At 41.0% G+C, this 18,121-nt stretch overlaps 1 protein-coding gene and 1 long non-coding RNA gene across 5 annotated transcripts in view; one reads left to right on the top strand and one right to left on the bottom strand.

Annotated features, from left to right (window-relative positions):
* Positions 1-18,121, bottom strand: part of LOC144901593 (uncharacterized) — a 137,791-nt gene that overhangs the window by 84,648 nt on the left and 35,022 nt on the right. The window contains exons 2-3 of the long non-coding RNA XR_013629647.1: positions 11,990-12,242; positions 11,883-11,924 (exon numbers count right to left, since the gene is read on the bottom strand). This is a non-coding gene — a long non-coding RNA (uncharacterized LOC144901593). The remainder of the gene's footprint in view (positions 1-11,882; positions 11,925-11,989; positions 12,243-18,121) is intronic.
* pcdh9 (protocadherin 9) overlaps positions 12,290-18,121 on the top strand; it is a 213,441-nt gene continuing 207,609 nt past the window's right edge. For all 4 annotated transcript variants that reach the window (XM_058089203.2, XM_058089201.2, XM_058089202.2 and 1 more), the window contains exons 1-2: positions 12,290-12,686; positions 13,291-16,389. In XM_058089203.2, the coding sequence (XP_057945186.2) occupies positions 13,354-16,389 (3,036 nt within the window). In that variant the 5' untranslated portion in view covers positions 12,290-12,686; positions 13,291-13,353. The remainder of the gene's footprint in view (positions 12,687-13,290; positions 16,390-18,121) is intronic.

Raw genomic sequence — 18,121 nt, 5'->3', positions numbered from 1 at the left:
TTTCACGCAGATATTTATATCATTTGACTTGGAAGTTTTACACTAAAAAAAAAAACACTTCTAATACGTTCCAACCTGACTGAATAGCGTTTTTGACAAACAACGTTATAAAACTTCAAAATTAAAACCAATAATGAATGAATCAGTTAAACAATGTTCAAATCGAGATTTAAAGACCCAGAAGGTTCTTGGATGCCAATAGATGGGGCCCAAGCTTGCTTTAATTTATTGCATCCATGGTCCGCCATCAGACACGCCCACTCTGCTGTGATTGGCCCCAATCAGTTTGTATCCGTTCAGTGTTATCCTAAACTTCTAAATGCGCAAACCTCATTGTCTAAAACATAATTTAATATGGTAATACAACACATTTATAGGTTAGAAAGGTGGAAAACGCATAAAGGTCCCCTTTAACATTTCAGGGAACACACCAAACTGGACTTACAACGTAAGTTTCCTCTCATTTCCTCTCATTTTCACAGTATTACTGATAAATAATTGAACTCTCTTGTATTCTTCTTTGGGAGCTCATGTCGGTTATTTATATTCAATAATAACATTAAATATGCAAATTAACTGGTAGGGTTGCCAACCAAAAATAAATGGAAGGGAAACCTTGTTTGGTAAAGTATAAATGTAACAGAACATTATAAAAGAGTAAAAACTGAGTGGCCGGGTTTATGATAGCAAAGGTGTATCTGACTTCCAGCACTGCTGAAGCTAATTTGAAAACAAGGAGATTGGAGCTATTTTTGTTTAATGTGACTGGCAACATTCATATTGTACCTTGTTTACAAATCCACTCAAACGGTGGGCTCTTAAGACAACTTAAGAAACACAAGTAGTGTTTTGAAGACAAGACATAATTATTGTAATGCTAACAACAAAGCATTAGCGTGTCAGCGACACCCAAAAAGAGTAAGTTAGCATGTCCCCCGTGAATATGACAGCCATAGTAGCTTTTGTGGGACAAAAGCGAGTTCTTGAACAAACCGCATTGCTTCTTAGTTTTAAAGACAAATTGTCACAGTAAAATAAGTCAGTTAAGTCAGTGGACCAGGCGCTAGGTGGATAACTCTAGCTAGCTTGTAGGGAATCGAAATTATCTGTATCTGTAATCTGTGCTCGGAATGGGTGAGGCATAAACCGGAATTGGGCGTGGTTTAACCAGAAATGGGTGGTGCTTCTAATCAGTATATTATTTTAAGTCTGAAATTGACATGGATTGATCAGATGTTGCTGTATTTATTGTTCATCATTCAGTTATAAGTGTACTGTGTATGTATGTGTACTGTATATGCGTGGAAGTGATCTGTAATACTTTTTTACTATCAACTCTTCCGGAACATTATTTTTTTTTCTTAGTTACTTTATTTTAAATTTTTTCCAGTTCAATATTTTGTTTGTGGAATATGCTGTTCACAGGTCCATAAAAAATCCAGTCCACAATGGACGTTGGACACTTTGGACATCCCTGGTTTACATACAGTATTTCACACGGATGGGAGATTTGAAAACAAATAAGTGTGCTGTGTTTTCATATCACTATCTCGAAATGAACTTTGCTATAAGCAAAGGATGTTGGCAGGCTTCCTCAGTGGTGCGCACACATTGGTTTTTCCAGTGGCAAGCCTCTTGTGAACCACTGTTGATCACACAGTAAATACATGACAAAAAAAAAACATTTCATCGCTTTCTCTTTTAATATGCGCCGTGCAGTTATTTGTAGCAGTGTTGCCATGCATACAAAAGAAAAATATATATATTTTTAGTGCACGAGTGGGGCAGCAATTACATCGCAGAGAGCAGTCATCTTAACATAGCTAGTTAGCTACAAGCAGGCAACAAGTGCATCATGTACAAGCCAATCACAGATCATGAAGAGTGAATAAATAATGAGGATTTTCCATCATTACAATTACGGATAATGAAGAGCTGTACTTGTTTCATTCTTGACAAAAATGCATTATCTGTAACATATACTGGTCTACAATGTGCATCTGGTTCTGTCACAAGCTGCAAAGCTGTCGGTGGCTAGACCCCCAGGATGCAGAGACACCACCGGCAGGGTGCACATAAAAGTAATTTTATTGAGTATGGACAGAAGCAAAAAGGCGACAGAGAAAAGGGATCTGTGACAACACAACAATCAGGCAGAGCAACAGGTACAACACTTTAGTTCAGGTGACAGCACAGGTGAGGAAACACACCCTGTCCACGCTGGGCTTTTAAACCCCACTGATTGTAATTGCCACCAGCCGTGCACAAACACACTGTGGTAAAGTGGCTGAAACTTCCCCTCAGCAGGAAGTGCAGCACTCCAAAATAAGAGCACAGGACAAGAAGTGATGACTCCTGCCCTGTGGAACATAACAGGTTCATTCCTACCCCTGCAGAAAAGTGCAAACTGCAATGAGATTCCACTGCGCCAGTTTCATCTCTACATCTGGCGACATTCCAACCTTCCTTACTGACATCTAAATCTCGCAACTTTTTTGTTTTTTGGTGACTCAAAAAGAAGCCCGCCCCGCCCAAAGCTAGTCACAAGCCGGAAGTATATAGTCAGTTCTCAAGCCGTGATTCCATGAGGGTGGAACCATAGAATAAACACAGCATAATCTGTTAATTGCTAATTTAAAAACCTCTCAATTGCCAATGTGTGAGGAACTTTGGGGGGCGCTAGCCAAGAAAAAAATGTTAAGGTTATTTTATTTTTATGAAATTATAGCACAACAAACTAATAACCAACTTTATTTGTACTTCCGAAGCTAATTAAGGTGTCTGTAGTCCAAGGTTGTGCTTTTTTTCCTACAGCATTTTAGAATGTTATACGAAAATTATATGCAAATTAGAAGGTGCACAGCCAATAGCTACTTTTCTTCGGAGAGTCACAAGCTGTCTTCAATTGACATTTTGCAGACTATTTTGTAAATTCTTTACAGTACATCCCTTGTTAACTCAATGCAGAACGCATAGTTTTAACCAGTCGCACATGCACGAGTAGATGAAAAATGTACTTGTAATGTCTCATATTTTAGTAGCAGTGTGGCCCACTGATCAATCATAGTTGACACTGGCGGCAAATGGGGCTGTTACAATTCCACCGTTTTCAGAGTAACAGCGTATTGGTAGTTCAGTCAGCGCCAGTGAGGGTGTACATATAATTATGTACTTTTATGCCCCCAAAACCAGTTCATTGTCATATGAAGAATAACAAAGATATTTGGAGTCTCCAAATAACCTGGATATGTGCTATAAGTGCTATAATGTGCTTTTTCAACGGTCAAATTTATTCATTTACTGTGTTGATACAGGATTTCGGGGCAGCCCATTCAAATCTCTGAGTACTGTTGGTATTATTAGTTCTATTGGTATTTTTGGTTATTGGTATTATTGGTTCTAAAAAAGAGTGGATGGACAAATATTTCTCTTTCATCAATAAGCAACAATGTGTAAAAGAAATATGTAAAGCGGTGCATTTTCCTGATTTACCATGCAAACATGATTATCTTCATCTTTTCATGAGGCATCACACCATGCGAAACGAATGACTGCAACAAATGACTATTTTCTATGTGTCGTTGAAACACGAGCATGATATTTTCCGTTTTGTGTCTCAGCTGCTTAAAAATTGTATGTTATCTCATGGTAATTTGTGGTATGTGTGAAATGAATGGTAAAAGCTTTTGTTGGCTGAGAAATTCATTATGTCTCACCTTGTACAGTATGTGGTAGACGATCCACCATGGATAGTCAACCAATTTTCACACATACAATCCTTTGTACACACTTTGTATTTCTTGGCTGTGGTATTATTTTTCTGACAAATACACTACATGGTGGCACTGTTACGAAACTAAAACCTTTGATGCAAATTTTTTTTTGTTTGAATTGAAATTTGTCACACTACCCTTTCTAAAAAACTTTAGGGTTACATGGAAAAGCTGGAAAAGCATAAAACCTAGAAATCTCACATTATAAATATAACATAACTTGAAACACTTCTATGCAATACGTATGTGATATATCTATTTATTGTTTTATGTATGATACTTTTCTATAGTAAAATATGGAATACAGGACGTTAATAAATGTACTGCAACAGATGAAACGGATAGGGGTGGGATGAAATAAGTTTTGCTTCTTCCTAGTCCTTTTGAACATGTGGAACTGTGAATCAAATTATGTAAAGTATTTCATTGTAACTTGCATGCATGTTCAAATAAAACCATAAAACTAGGGATGTTCCGATCAGGGTTTTATGCTGTCTATACCGATCCCAATAATCCCCACACATGGTAGGCATGACTTTTCTGGATACTGCAGTGGGGGCGGAGCTGATCGGCCGATGGGATCAGTGTTATGAAGCAAGTATCGGCCATGCTTTTTCAAGTCCTAACATAAACCCATTAACATAAGTGCCTAATGCCTTTTCATTTGGCTGGTTTTACCTAAGACACTCCTCAGAACTGCAACATTTTTTCAGTCAGTATCTTTGTATTGGGTAAATTAAAAATAAAGGTAGAGATTAAAAAAAAATAGGTTTGCATCTTTCTATCGGGTTCTCTTGCTGAGCACAAGGTCAAACCAGGCTGTCACTGAGCAGAGAAGGAGTTTTTTTCACTCGCTCCAACAGTCTTTGACGTGATTCTGTTTCAACCACTGAGCTTCTGGCTTATATATCAGTCGGAAAAGAGTGAAGAAATGTTTGACCTTTTTCAGTGCACGGTTGGTAAAATAATGTGTAATTCAAAAGTGCCACAAAAGATGGGGAAAATGGTGACAAAAGTAGAGGGAGAGGGAACATTACAGTGACTCTGAATGTAGTACATTGGATGAAGCATTTTTTTTTATAAAGTATTACGAACAACTTGGTACTTTAAAATATTCACAATGAAGGATTATTTGAAATGGCATTATACACTGGAAATGTCAATGTAGATGTATGTGCTGCCTTCACAAAATGAACTTTGAAAGGGTTTTACGATAATGACGGACGCTTAATGCCAACTGCATTGCAGCCCAGTCACCTGATTTCTTGCCTTATCTTGTTAAGTATTTGGTTGGCGTCAGGATTCTGCTGTACATAGCACCTACAAACAAAAAAAATCCATCACCACCAACAGTGTATACATGCATTGAAACAAACATAGAACAATCTTAATGCTAGATTGTAACATTGATTTGTGTTTTGTATATGAACCAGCTTACGAATTAGTCAGACATCCATTTAGTGGATTTAGGCTCCCTACAATGTAAAGTAAACTTTTAATCCAGCAATGCCTGATTGGTATTCAGGGTCTGTAACGTGTGATGCCAATTATCCACTGGGTCATTACTGGTGTTGTGAGAGGGCTTAAAGGTAAAAGGCCAAAATCTTCATCAGCATTTGCAGTGACTCCGGTAGTTTGGCATGGAGGAATTGAATCGGAGGCATTTACTTTGTTACAATAGATTATTAACACCTCCATTATTTTGAAATAAAATGTGATATTTTTTCCGTCAGGAAATAAAAACTCCCTGATTTCAAATCTTAGTTTCATGTGGTATAGAGAAGCATTAAAGGCAATTAAAGTGCTCCTCTTTGGTTGCTCGGACAACATTGACGCAATAGTTGCATTCGGTCTAGACGATCTGCAGCATATCTGGATTATCATGTAAACAACTTCAGTGACTCTTCCAAGGTTGAAGGTAGTTGTGGTAACCAAACTGCTCCCAAAAAAGGTACACATTGTCACAAAAGATACAAAGTATATTGTAATAAATGAGCAAAAATATACTAAATATAACACAAATACAATGTAAAATTCTATTTTTACAGTTCACAAATCCTTCAAGTACAATCCCCCTGATCCTCTTTCCTCCACCTCAACATACACTCCCACAACTGTAATCTGGTAATGATAATGGTTTTATTTCATTTGAACATGCATCATATTACAATTGAATGCATCACATAATCAGTTCACAGTTCCACATGTCCAAAAGGAGCAGGAAGAAGCAAAACTTATTAAATCCTACCCCTCCATCTGGTACTTTTACAATCAGTAACTGTTACATTTGTTCACTTCCTGCTTTCCTAATAGAGTTTTTTTTTTTATTTTAATTTTGTCACATACTGAAGTATGAGGTGATATGACTTAACTGTTGTTAACAAATGTTTTTTTTTTCCAAATGCCAAAGTACGAGGTGTTATGACTTAACTGTTTTTTTTTTCCCAAATGCAGAAAGGTGCTCCAAAAATACATTTGGTTTACGCTTTAAAACGTTTCTCCACTCCTTCTTTCTTCTTCTTTCTAAATTGTGCACTTGATGGCTTTGACTTTGTCGTTCCCATGTTTTGTTGACACATTGTAACAGCACTTCATGATTGCCCACCGTCACCCAGCCAGCAGTGAAGGCAAAACCAACTCATACTGAATTACAATTCCTCCTTTTTATTTCACATTTTCATAGTGAAATAACATGTTTGAGATTCTTTGTCTCCAATATATTCATTCATTCATTCATTTCTACCACTTTTTTTAGGTGCTGGAGCCTATCCCAGCTGTCTTTGGGCGAGAGGCGGGGTACAACCTGGACTGGTTGCCAGCCAATCACAGGGCACATACAGACAAACAACTATTCACACTCACATTCATACCTATGGACAATTTGGAGTCGCCAATTAACCTAGCATGTTTTTGGAATGTGGGAGGAAACCGGAGTACCCGGAGAAAACCCACGCATGCACGGGGAGAACATGCAAACTCCACACAGAGATGGCCGAGGGTGGAATTGAACCCTGGTCTCCTAGCTGTGAGGTCTGCGTGCTAACCACTAGACCGCCATGCCACCTTCCGATATAATTAATATAATATTAATAATTAAATATGTTAGTGGCACCCACCCCCTCGATTCTCCGCTTGGGTTAATCCACATCATGTGGTGGACGTTTGAGCATGTTTGAGTAGCATGGGGGAGTGAGAATGTGGCCCCCTGGCTAGAACCACCACTGCTTCCAACAAAACCAACCCATCTAGGTTCAGGTGCTCATTGATAAATCTAACAGCGAGATGCCGGCGTGGCGCAGCACTGTCTTGCTAAAAAAGGTAGTCATCACCCTCAGCAACTAGTTGTGGAAACATCCAATTGGCTAGCATCTCCACGAGGAAGAGTTCCTCTCAATGAAGAATGGGTCATACACTGTCCTCTCCGCAGTAAACATTTTTTCCAGCACCAGCTCCGAAAGAGACTTATTTTGAGAATACATTAATTACCGGCTTGACCTTTTCCTTTTACGCGTGTGAAAGGGAACCGTGTTTGTTTTTGTGTTATTCATGCGACCAATTCAACAGCATGAGAAAGTCAATAAATCAGTGTGAGAATCAAATGAAGGTGAGCAGCATGATTGACTGTATTTCTCTATAGGGAATTGGAAGGCCTCAGGTTTGAACCTTTCCCTTAGGCTCTGTCTGCAATGTGAGGTTGTTGTAGGAGGTGCACCTCAGCTCCTAGAACATATATTAGCATACTACATTATTCATCACCTGTCAGGCGCATGACTGGCAGCAACATTAGCTGCAGCTACTTCAACCCACTAAATAGGCAGATGGGTAAACCTGACATCAAACACTGTACATTTGCAGCGAGAGGCTCCCTGGACTCTCTGGTCACATGACAGTTAATCTCATTTGAAACCTGTGATGATAAAGAGGGCATTTTAGCGTATTTTAATGTCCTTGAGGAGCGATGAGGAGGTGTAAATAAAAGTCCAACAACAGGATATATACTGTATCAGAAATCCTCCCATATGGCGGATAATAACTTTCACTTATGACACTGTCAGTGAGTTATTGATTTAACAATATGTTTATTCTTGTGGTTACAGTAGTGCTATTTAATATCATAAACCTCCTAGGGGCCAGATTTTTTTTCATGGCTGTTGAGTACTGTAAATTTGTACATGTTGGTAGGGCTGCATTTAACATGCCACACCCAAAAGACTCCCCCCCACCCCCGCATAGCAACACACACAAGCATGAATCTTATTTATGTCTTAAATGGCTTATTTACTTGTACTGTGTCTACGATGTTGGGTAATAGTATGTATGTAAATACGACTATGGAGTATTACTCCTTGTCGAGAGAGCGCTCTGATAAAGTCTGATAACTGTATGTAGAAGGTTTTCCATTCTTTATCAAAATATTAAATTTAGAAATATATTAAGTAGGGGGGTCAGGAGGCACTCAACTCACAAAATGAGACGATGAACGAGTTTTAGTAGCTTTGCAGATGTGTTTTGAAATCATTATTGCCCAAAATGATATAATTGTCTACATTTTTTGAGTTCTCAGTTATTTTCTGTCTAAACAGTGGTGGGATGGAAATATTTTTGTGTTTTTCCGTTTTGAAATACTATAGAGACACTGTTATTTTTGTGTACTGTACAGACTGAACTCAAAACTAAAACCAGCAAAATGTCTACATGCTGACTACAACAAATATTGCATTACAGTATTATTATTTTTTATTATTATTATTATTAAAATAATAGTCAGCGCACAGGCCACAAAGCTAGGTGACATCTCTGTGTGGAGTTTGCATGTTCTCGTTTTTTTTCTTCAGGTACTCCGGCTTCCTCCCATGTTCCAAAAACATGATACATTAATGGTCGACTCCAAATTGTCCATAGGTATGAATGTGAGTGTGAATGGTTGTTTGTCTATATGTACCCTGTGATTGGCTGGTGACCAGTCCAGGGTGTACCCCGCTTCCCGCTCGAAGACAGCTGGGATAGGCTCCAGCACGCCCGCTGCCCTCATGAGGATAAGTGGTAGAAAATGAATGAATGAACAAAAAAATATTAAATAATACTGTTATTAAATAGTTCCATTTATTTGTTATCTGTCATTCTGTAAAGTCAGAATATGCATTTGTAACATGTATTTTCTCACAGGCAATTAATTTGTCAAACTTAAAAATAAATATTTGGGTTTTTGTTAGTTATTAGTATCCATATTTTAGCTTATGCTGGTTACACCATGACCTTTTGCTCTATTTTTCCACTTTTCTTTTTAATTTTTTTCCCAGAAATGGACATCATTCCACACTTCGGACACCCATGTGTGTTCAGCAAGCCAGACTGTCTTGGTTTCGCCAGGAAGGCAAGGTCTTTGCCAGGCGAGAGAGTGATGTGGCCAAACAATGCCTTCTTAGGACTGTCAAGCTGCATTATGGAGGGGCTGATGCAGCTTTCAGACCAACATGAAACCAGCATTGCATGGTAGTATTTGGAGGTGTCACGTGGTGGATACTTCAAGCAAGAAACACTCGCTTTTAATGACCACCACTTCTTGTTAAATAGAGGGACCATGTCGCTAACATAGACCTCGTCTATGTGTAAGGTGTGATATGAAATGAAAGCAGTGATCGCTGGAGCATTTCAAGTTGGTGCCCAGCCAAACCTAACGAGCGTGAAGAGGTGCAGACAAGTCCGAACAGCTACGTGGGTTGATCTGACTAATCTTAAGCAACTCTGATGAAATGTAGAATTACTATAGTTTCTACATGGACATCAAAAAAGATCAAGCAGCTGTTTCAATTGGATGGGAAAAAAAAACATCCACACATTACTCACTGATGCTGGGAACCCCGAGTAGGATGTAAGGTGTGCCTAAAGCACTTACTGTGCATAATGCCTTGCCACACTGCCACTTCCATGTTACATATATTATCATTCATAGTCGCAATGCAATAGTTCACACTCTGATTGGCGTCTGGTTGCTGTGTTCTCACAAGACAGCTTTACTCCAAATAGGAAATCTCGTCTCGACACCCCTATAAATTAGGGATCCTACTCCAGGGAAATTCACTTTTCACGGTCGGGTCTAGAACCAATTACCCGCAATAAATGACAGATTACTTTATGGTTAAATGAATACCTTCCCCTATTTCCTTTGTAATGGCAGACTTACTTACACAGCTCTAGATCTCATTAGGGAAAATGTAAATATCTAACAAAAGTATCGCTTGATTGTTTTAATATAAAAAGTTGGTATGATTTCTTTAGAAAATATTAAATGTACTAATTCTGCCATCAAGACACTATTGCCACACAGCCTGAAGTGGGATCAGTTTCTTGCTCAAGAATACTATTGTCACACCAACGGCAACGCCAGTGACAACACCCTGGCCACACCCGAACGCTGGACAGGCCTCTGGAAGCCTCTAAAATGCCCCACACAGCCCATCCAAAACAGTCCTGTCTTGTTTTTGTTGTTTGATTTCTTTATAATGAATAATAGAATTGGTCAGAAAAGCCAAGGCTCAACATAAAGAAAACAGGGCATTCCCTTGCTTTGCATAGTTAAAGAGAATTATTAGTCCTATATAAATATATATATATGAAAAAAAAAACATTTGATACAATATCTTTGACTCCATTTGGTACTCTTACTTGACCCTCACCATCTAATATTCATGAGTTGCTTTCTACCCTCCCCTCTGTCGTGTCAAAAAAAATACTAAACAAAGTCTCAGGAGGAACAGGAGTCAAACCACCACTTTCATTTGCTCGACACCCACCTGTGAGTCATGTGCACGTGAGTGTCTGCGTGTGAGTGAGAGAAAGACAAGTTAGAAGGTGCAATTTCCTTTTCTTGAGGACTGTTTTTGATGATACTAAATCCTTGATTTGTTTTTCAATTAATCAACAAAAGCTCCCCTTCACATTACTTGAGGAATGACATTGTCACCTTTTTCTCCACATAGCATAGAGTCGGGTTTTGAAACTGGAGTGACAGGTCATTCCTTCACAGCAAAAGCAGACTGATGGCTGGATCCAGAGGCAAAAAAAGGCTCAGGCCACCAGGTTGGGTGTGCTAATGGACTGTTGACAGGGCAATGCGCCTCGATCTTCACCTCAACAGAAAGGGTTCCACATGTGAACGTTGGGACCTCCTCTCACTGTGCGTCTTTGTTAACATGCTATGAATCGTGCCATTTCTTCTGGAATCATGCCTCGCTTTGGTTTGAATGGTGCATACAGCGATGCTGCTATTTGAAGTCAAAGTGACTGCACAGTTCAAGTATGTGTCAAAGCCAGCCTGAAGATGGCAGTGTTCACCATGACAGCCCACTGCAGCCTTTGGCTTAGGCAGCTTGCTTTTTTTCTACAGCAGCAGTAGCAGCAGCAGCACAGGCAGACAGCCATGGATGAAATTGAGGGTTATCTACTGCATTTGAATTAAGTAATTATTGGATGACGGCGGGAATTAAATGATGGCTTGATCTGTATGGCTGACTCTGATTTCCATTTTGTTAAGTCTGCTGCTTTTTTTTTTAGTTACCTTATGTCACTTTTGACATGTAATTTTGGGATTCCTCGGCTTCACAGTTAAACCCTCTCTTGTTGATGTTGAAACTTGTCAAGTCAGATTGTCCGCAGTCGTGTGCAAAACCAAAGTCACACCATTGCTCCCTTAATTCATTTAGAATGAGGAATAAACTTTTAAAAAAGGAAGGCAGTTTGTCCCATTATACAAAGAGTGCATCCCTCCACACACACACACACACACACACACACACACACACACACATGCCACTGTATGACTTTGATGACTGGGATAACTGTCAAGGTTATTTCTTAGAAACAAATGCTGATGAGTGCCCGCAGGCTGCCAAGTGCAGTGGACACAACACAAATATGCAACCTGTGCAAACATGCTTAGACAACAGTTTCTCTGTCTTGACATCAAATAAAAGTGACTATATTGCAGCTTTAATACTTTAGCAAGTCTTATTGTTTAAAAAAAAGGTTAAATGCCATATATAGTTTTTTTTTTAGGAAAGTGATTCGGTCTGGTGCGTTTGCGTGTCCATCCCAATTAGAGCATCCTACCTGACAACAGCCTACAGGTTGGCTCACGCTTTTGATGCTTCCCTAGTGAGAGGCAGCCATTATGAGAGGACTTTCACTATTTTGTTATAAAATATTCGCAACAGTACCTCAGTCGTCCTCACCATTATCATCATCACCCCCCCTGTAAGCCTTTTGGGATGATGGGTAAACGTCTCCGCAGCCTGCAGCATCTTCATGGAGCATCCCATCGCGGACAGCCCTCGAGTCCGCAATAAGTGACGTTGCTCCCGGCCAATCGTGTTCCTATTCCGTGTGTCGACACTGCTGAAAGAATGCGGGCTTGACCAATGGCTGAGGTTCGGCGGGGTGAGGGGGCGTCGGTGTATTTCACCACCCCTCCTGTGAATAGACAAGCGAGAGTTAGAGCAATATATTCAGCTCCGGCAGTGAGAGCGCAAGGATGAGCGGTGCGTAAACGTTGCGCATTGCTGTGACATTGAACGCCTCTTGGCTGAATTTTTTCGCCTCATTTTGCAACACCGAGGAGGACCGAATCTGGTCATTTTACACATTTTTTTCAGGCTTTATCATCTCTTTTTCCGTGCTTGTGGCTGCATGCCAGCTTGAGTGATGATGGAGCTCGGTGGACTTGAACCATGAGAGGACACAAGTGGGTCGTCTTGCGTTCACCTCGCCGGCGCTTCCACGTTAACAGGTAGCAACTAGGTTTTTTCAACCGGGAGCTGAGCATTGATTTGGGGAGACGTGTAAATGGAAAACACCGCAAACCACTGACCACCTGGTTGCAGGAGGATGAGACGCTGATCACCGCAACAGCCGCAGGTCACACACTTAAATGTTTTCCGTATTAGTGAAGTTAAATTGACGGGTGGGGTGAAATGACACATGAGTACTGTTGACGCAAGCTGCTTTTCCAAAATTGTTTTCACCCGACCTAATTGCCAAATACCAGCAATGTCTTTGAGGAATATGAAAGGACAATGAGCTAATAATGGAGTTGTTTTTTTTTTGGTGATATTACACATTTGACTGCAAAGTAAAACTAAGAATGGAGCTTTGTTGTCAAAGAATTAAACATCTTGACTGATCCTATTTTGTAAGCTTCAGCGATGCCAACCACTTGATGCCAAGCAGAATTTAAGCTCTAAATTTGTGTGTAAAATTGATAGAGTACTTAATTTATTGTGGGATAACATGCATAGGATGTTCAAATGGTGCAACACACACAAATAACATGATTGATGCAGGGTTATGATGTTGATTAATTATTATTTTTATAATAATAATAGCCGTGCAAAAATGTACTGATAAATATTTATAATTTATAATGATTATCAGTATCATATCTATAGATCTCTACATGATTTATCATCATGCTGCTTTGCAAAGCTGTTTAACTAAAGAGATGCTCTTCATGTATTTTTAGGTTTGGAAGATTCCTGTCAACTACAGTTTCTTAAAAAAAAACATTTGCTTCACTTCCTCTGTCATGGATCTAAAAGACTATTACCTGTTGGGTGCCCTACTCGCCTGTATCTGGCTTGATCCATCAATAGCCCAAGAACTAATCTACCCCATCAGGGAGGAGCTGCAAGAAAATGTGCTCATTGGAAATATACCGAGGGACCTTAACATTTCTCATACAAATGCTGCCACTGGAGCAAGTGCTAATCTTGTGTACCGGCTCGTCTCCAAGGCAGGAGATAACCCTCTGGTCCGTGTTCTGAGCAGCACTGGTGAGATATTCACTACATCAAACCGAATAGACAGGGAGAAGTTATGCCCTGGTCCCTCCTTTGAGGACACTGAGTGCTCCTTTGAAATTGAAGTGGTCATCCTGCCTAATGATTATTTCAGGCTTATTAAGATCAAGATAATTGTCAGAGACACAAATGATAATGCACCAATGTTTCCATCCCCTGTGATCAACATCTCCATCCCAGAGAACACTCTCATTAACAGCCGCTTCGCTATTCCTTCAGCCACTGACCCAGACACCGGGCCAAATAGTGTCCACAAATATGAGTTGATCAACGGGCAAAGTGCTTTTGGTTTAGACATAGTGGAAACACCCGAGGGGGAGAAGTGGCCCCAGCTTATTGTGCAGCAGAATCTGGACAGAGAACAGAAGGACACATATGTGATGAAGATTAAAGTGGAGGACGGTGGCAGCCCGCAGAAGTCCAGCACCGCCATCCTGCAAGTTACCGTAACGGACGTCAACGATAACAGACCTGTGTTTAAGGAGAGTCAGGTGGAGGTGCACATTCCAGAGAATTCCCCTATTGGCACATCTGTTGTACAGCTTCAAGCCACAGATGCAGATGTAGGGACGAACGCAGAGATTCGATATGTGTTTGGGGCTCAGGTGTCACCTGCTACAAAAAGGCTGTTTGCACTGAATACGACATCTGGCCTAATCACAGTGCAGAGGCCTTTGGACAGGGAAGAGACTGCAATCCATAAGCTTTCTGTTGTGGCTAGTGATGGCAGCCCAAGCCCTGCCAGAGCTATTATTTCAATAAATGTGACTGATGTTAATGACAATCCACCCAATATAGACCTGAGATACATAATCAGTCCCATTAATGGCACTGTTTTCCTCTCTGAGAAGGATCCTATTAATACCAAGATAGCTCTCATCACAGTGTCGGACAAAGACACTGACATCAACGGCAAGGTCATTTGTTTCATCGAGAAGGATGTGCCCTTCCATCTGAAAGCTGTGTATGACAACCAGTATCTGTTGGAGACATCTGCACTGCTGGACTATGAAGGGACCAAGGAATATAACTTTAAAATCGTGGCTTCTGATTCCGGGAAACCGAGTCTGAATCAGACTGCCTTGGTGAGAGTGAGGCTGGAGGACGAGAACGACAACCCACCTATTTTCACTCAACCCGTCATTGAGCTGGCGGTCATGGAAAACAACAAACGCGACCTGTTCCTTACCACTCTTAGTGCTACGGATGAGGACAGTGGAAAAAACGCAGAGATCGTTTATCAGCTGGGACCGAACGCATCGTTCTTTGATCTCGACCGCAAAACGGGGGTTCTGACTGCATCCAGAGTTTTTGACCGTGAAGATCAGGATCGGTTCCTTTTCACTGTAACAGCAAGAGATAATGGGACGCCTCCTCTCCAGACACAGGCAGCAGTCATTGTCACTGTGCTGGATGAAAATGACAACAACCCCAAATTTACACATAACCACTTTCAGTTTTTTGTCTCGGAGAATCTTCCTAAATACAGCACAGTTGGGGTGATAACTGTGACGGATTCCGATGCTGGAGAAAATGCTGCAGTTTCTCTTTCCATTCCAAATGACAATGAAAACTTTATACTGGACCCTTTCTCTGGTGTGATAAAGTCCAATGTGTCATTTGATAGGGAGCAACAGAGCTCCTACACTTTTGATGTGAGGGCTGTGGACAGTGGCAGACCACCTTGCTCTTCGGCTGCTAAGGTGACCATCAATGTCATTGATGTGAATGACAACACCCCGGTTGTCATTTACCCGCCCTCCAACACATCTTTTAAACTAGTCCCTCTGTCCTCTATCCCTGGCTCTGTGGTTGCAGAGGTGTTTGCAGTAGACGGCGATACAGGGATGAACGCTGAACTCAAATATACTATCGTGAGCGGCAACAACAAGGGTCTGTTCAGGATTGACCCTGTCACTGGAAATATCACCCTGGAGGAAAAGCCAGCAGTGAGCGACCTGGGCTTGCATAGATTAGTGGTCAACATCAGTGATTTAGGATACCCCAAATCCCTTCATACTCTGGTGCTGGTGTTCCTTTATGTCAATGATACTGTTGGCAACTACACACTCATCAATGATCTCATCCGACGTAGGATGGAAACACCAATTGACCGGAACATGAGCGATAGCGGTGAAACTTATCAAAGCGGGGACTATTTAACAATAATGATAGCCTTTGTGACTGGCGCCTTAGTGGTGATAATTGTCATATTTGTTACTGTCCTGTTGCGCTGCCGTCACACTTCCAGGTTTAAAGCTGCACAGAGGAAAAAACAGGGCACTGAGTGGATGTCACCAAATACAGAAAACAAGCAGAATAAGAAGAAAAAGCGCAAGAAAAGGAAATCTCCAAAGAGCTCTTTGCTGAACTTTGTCACGATTGAGGGGAACAAACCCGACGATCCTGCCCATGAGCCAATCAACGGAACCATCAGTCTGCCCACCGAATTGGAAGATCAAGGGATCGGACGCTTTGATTGGAATGCCACACCTACCACCACCTTCAAGCCCAGCAGCCCTGACCTGGCCCGACACTACAAATCTGCTTCACCGCAATCAGCCTTCCACCTCAAGGCTGATACACCGGTTTCAGTGAAGAAGCACCACGTGATTCAGGAGCTCCCACTGGATAACACGTTCGTCGGGGGCTGTGACACCCTTTCCAAGAGGTCCTCCACAAGCTCAGACCACTTCAGTGCCTCAGAGTGCAGCTCCCAAGGAGGGTTCAAGACGAAGGGGCCCTTGCACACCAGACAGCAGGTAAAAGAGCACTTTTACTGGTCTATAAGTACTGCCTATAACTGCCCTGTTCCACAGTGCTAAAGTGCCAGTTAAGATTTGAGACTCACACTTAAGTTACTGATGCAACAAAATAGTAAAGGAAGCACACATAATTCTCCTCAAACTTAAAGATACAAAAATGAACTGAAACATCCACTTATTATATATTTGGTTAAGAACTCGACCACCACTTACATAATTTTGGGGGTACAATCAAAGACTAATGGTTGGGACATGAAAAGTATGCTCAAGTTGGACTTAAAGTGTGTGAGTGGCTGCCTTATTTTGTGTATTCAGCACCTGATTTAGATCACTGGTTAAAAAAAAGTCAACAACTGTGACTCACTGTTCTTTGTGAAAGAAACATTTTTTTCTTGCCTATCTACTCAAACCTGACAAACAGGTACATATTCTCAAAAAAAAAAAAAAAAATAGCAGACGTTTCACCTCTCATAAAACTCTTGATTGCATTCATGTTTTTTTTTGTGTTTATTTCTGTGTTCTGGTATGTATTGTAATATCACAAAAGACTGAAACCTTTTCAATACTTGCAAACAGTAAAAGCAAGCAACAATTAGTCAGCCGCAGTGGCAAATGTGAATGTTACAGTCAGCTTTGCCACATCATCAAAGCTTGAATTAAATTCTTCCTCTCAAAGCACACTAACAAACTGAGTGAGGCTTGTCTGGGATTGATACACATCCAATTCAAAAAGGATTAGCCAATAATGAGCCTCAAATTTCAACGTAATCCATGCTGCTTTTTTTTTTTCTCATTAAAGCCTTATTAATTTTTCTGCTAATAAAGCACCACTACACAACAAACTGTTCTAATCTAATAGAACACACATGGACAAATACAGGGAGCAGCAGAAGTGGGGGAGTAGCGAGAGAGGACGGGGGGGGCGGGGGGTGGGGGCTGAGTGAGAGAGTTGTCAGTGGGTCAGGCTTGGCTGGCGGTGGTACTGATGCTTTAGGTGGCAGTGTTGAGCTGCATGGCAATGCTTGGCGTGCCGCCAGACTGCAGTGGCCGGTGCAAGGCAGCAAAAAAAAAAAAAGGAGTGAAATCTATGTTGGCGTTCTTAGTGAAATACTCTCGTGTAATGATGCTGAGGCTGCACAGGGAAGATTGATAACGGCAGGTAGAGATGAGAGTGATAAGGTCTATCCAGGAGAGTTAGAGGAATTACGCGGGTGACGCCGGACGAGACTCCTGTCATTGCGTACCTCCGGGTTACTGCATCTGTGCTCCCATTTAATGCCTTTTTTGTGTGAGCGGTAGCAGTCAAAAGAGGCATTCAGTTTGTCTGTGTTCGCCAGTTTGGGTGAGTGGCGAGGGGAGTGTGGCTGGTGGCGAGGGGAGGGGATGGGAGGGGAGGGCAGGGGATGAGACAAGGTGATGACATGGGTGGCTGTGAAGGTGACAACCAGGATAGCACATGAGATATGACACTATACAGTAAGCACATCTTCATTGATTCTTTCAGTCACCTTGCACTTTACGAAGGATTTATTGGAATCAATAATTCTGACAGATGATCAAAAGGAGCCCAAACACTCAGTGGTTTTTATATTGTGCCGTTCATAGCACAAATAATGCACTCCGCAGACACTTAAGTGCGTACATTTTCCAATAACTTGGGCTATTTGATTGATGATGTTTATGTACTGTACATGCTTAAGTATGGCCTTTAATGGAACCTTATTTTACC

Source organism: Doryrhamphus excisus, linkage group LG13 (assembly GCF_037039965.1).
Source record: "Doryrhamphus excisus strain RoL-2023G ecotype Guam linkage group LG13, RoL_Dexc_Guam_v1.1, whole genome shotgun sequence".
Taxonomy (NCBI): Eukaryota; Metazoa; Chordata; class Actinopteri; order Syngnathiformes; family Syngnathidae; genus Doryrhamphus; species Doryrhamphus excisus.
The sequence above is the reverse complement of the archived record's forward strand: the minus strand, read 5'-3'. Positions and strand labels throughout refer to the sequence as shown.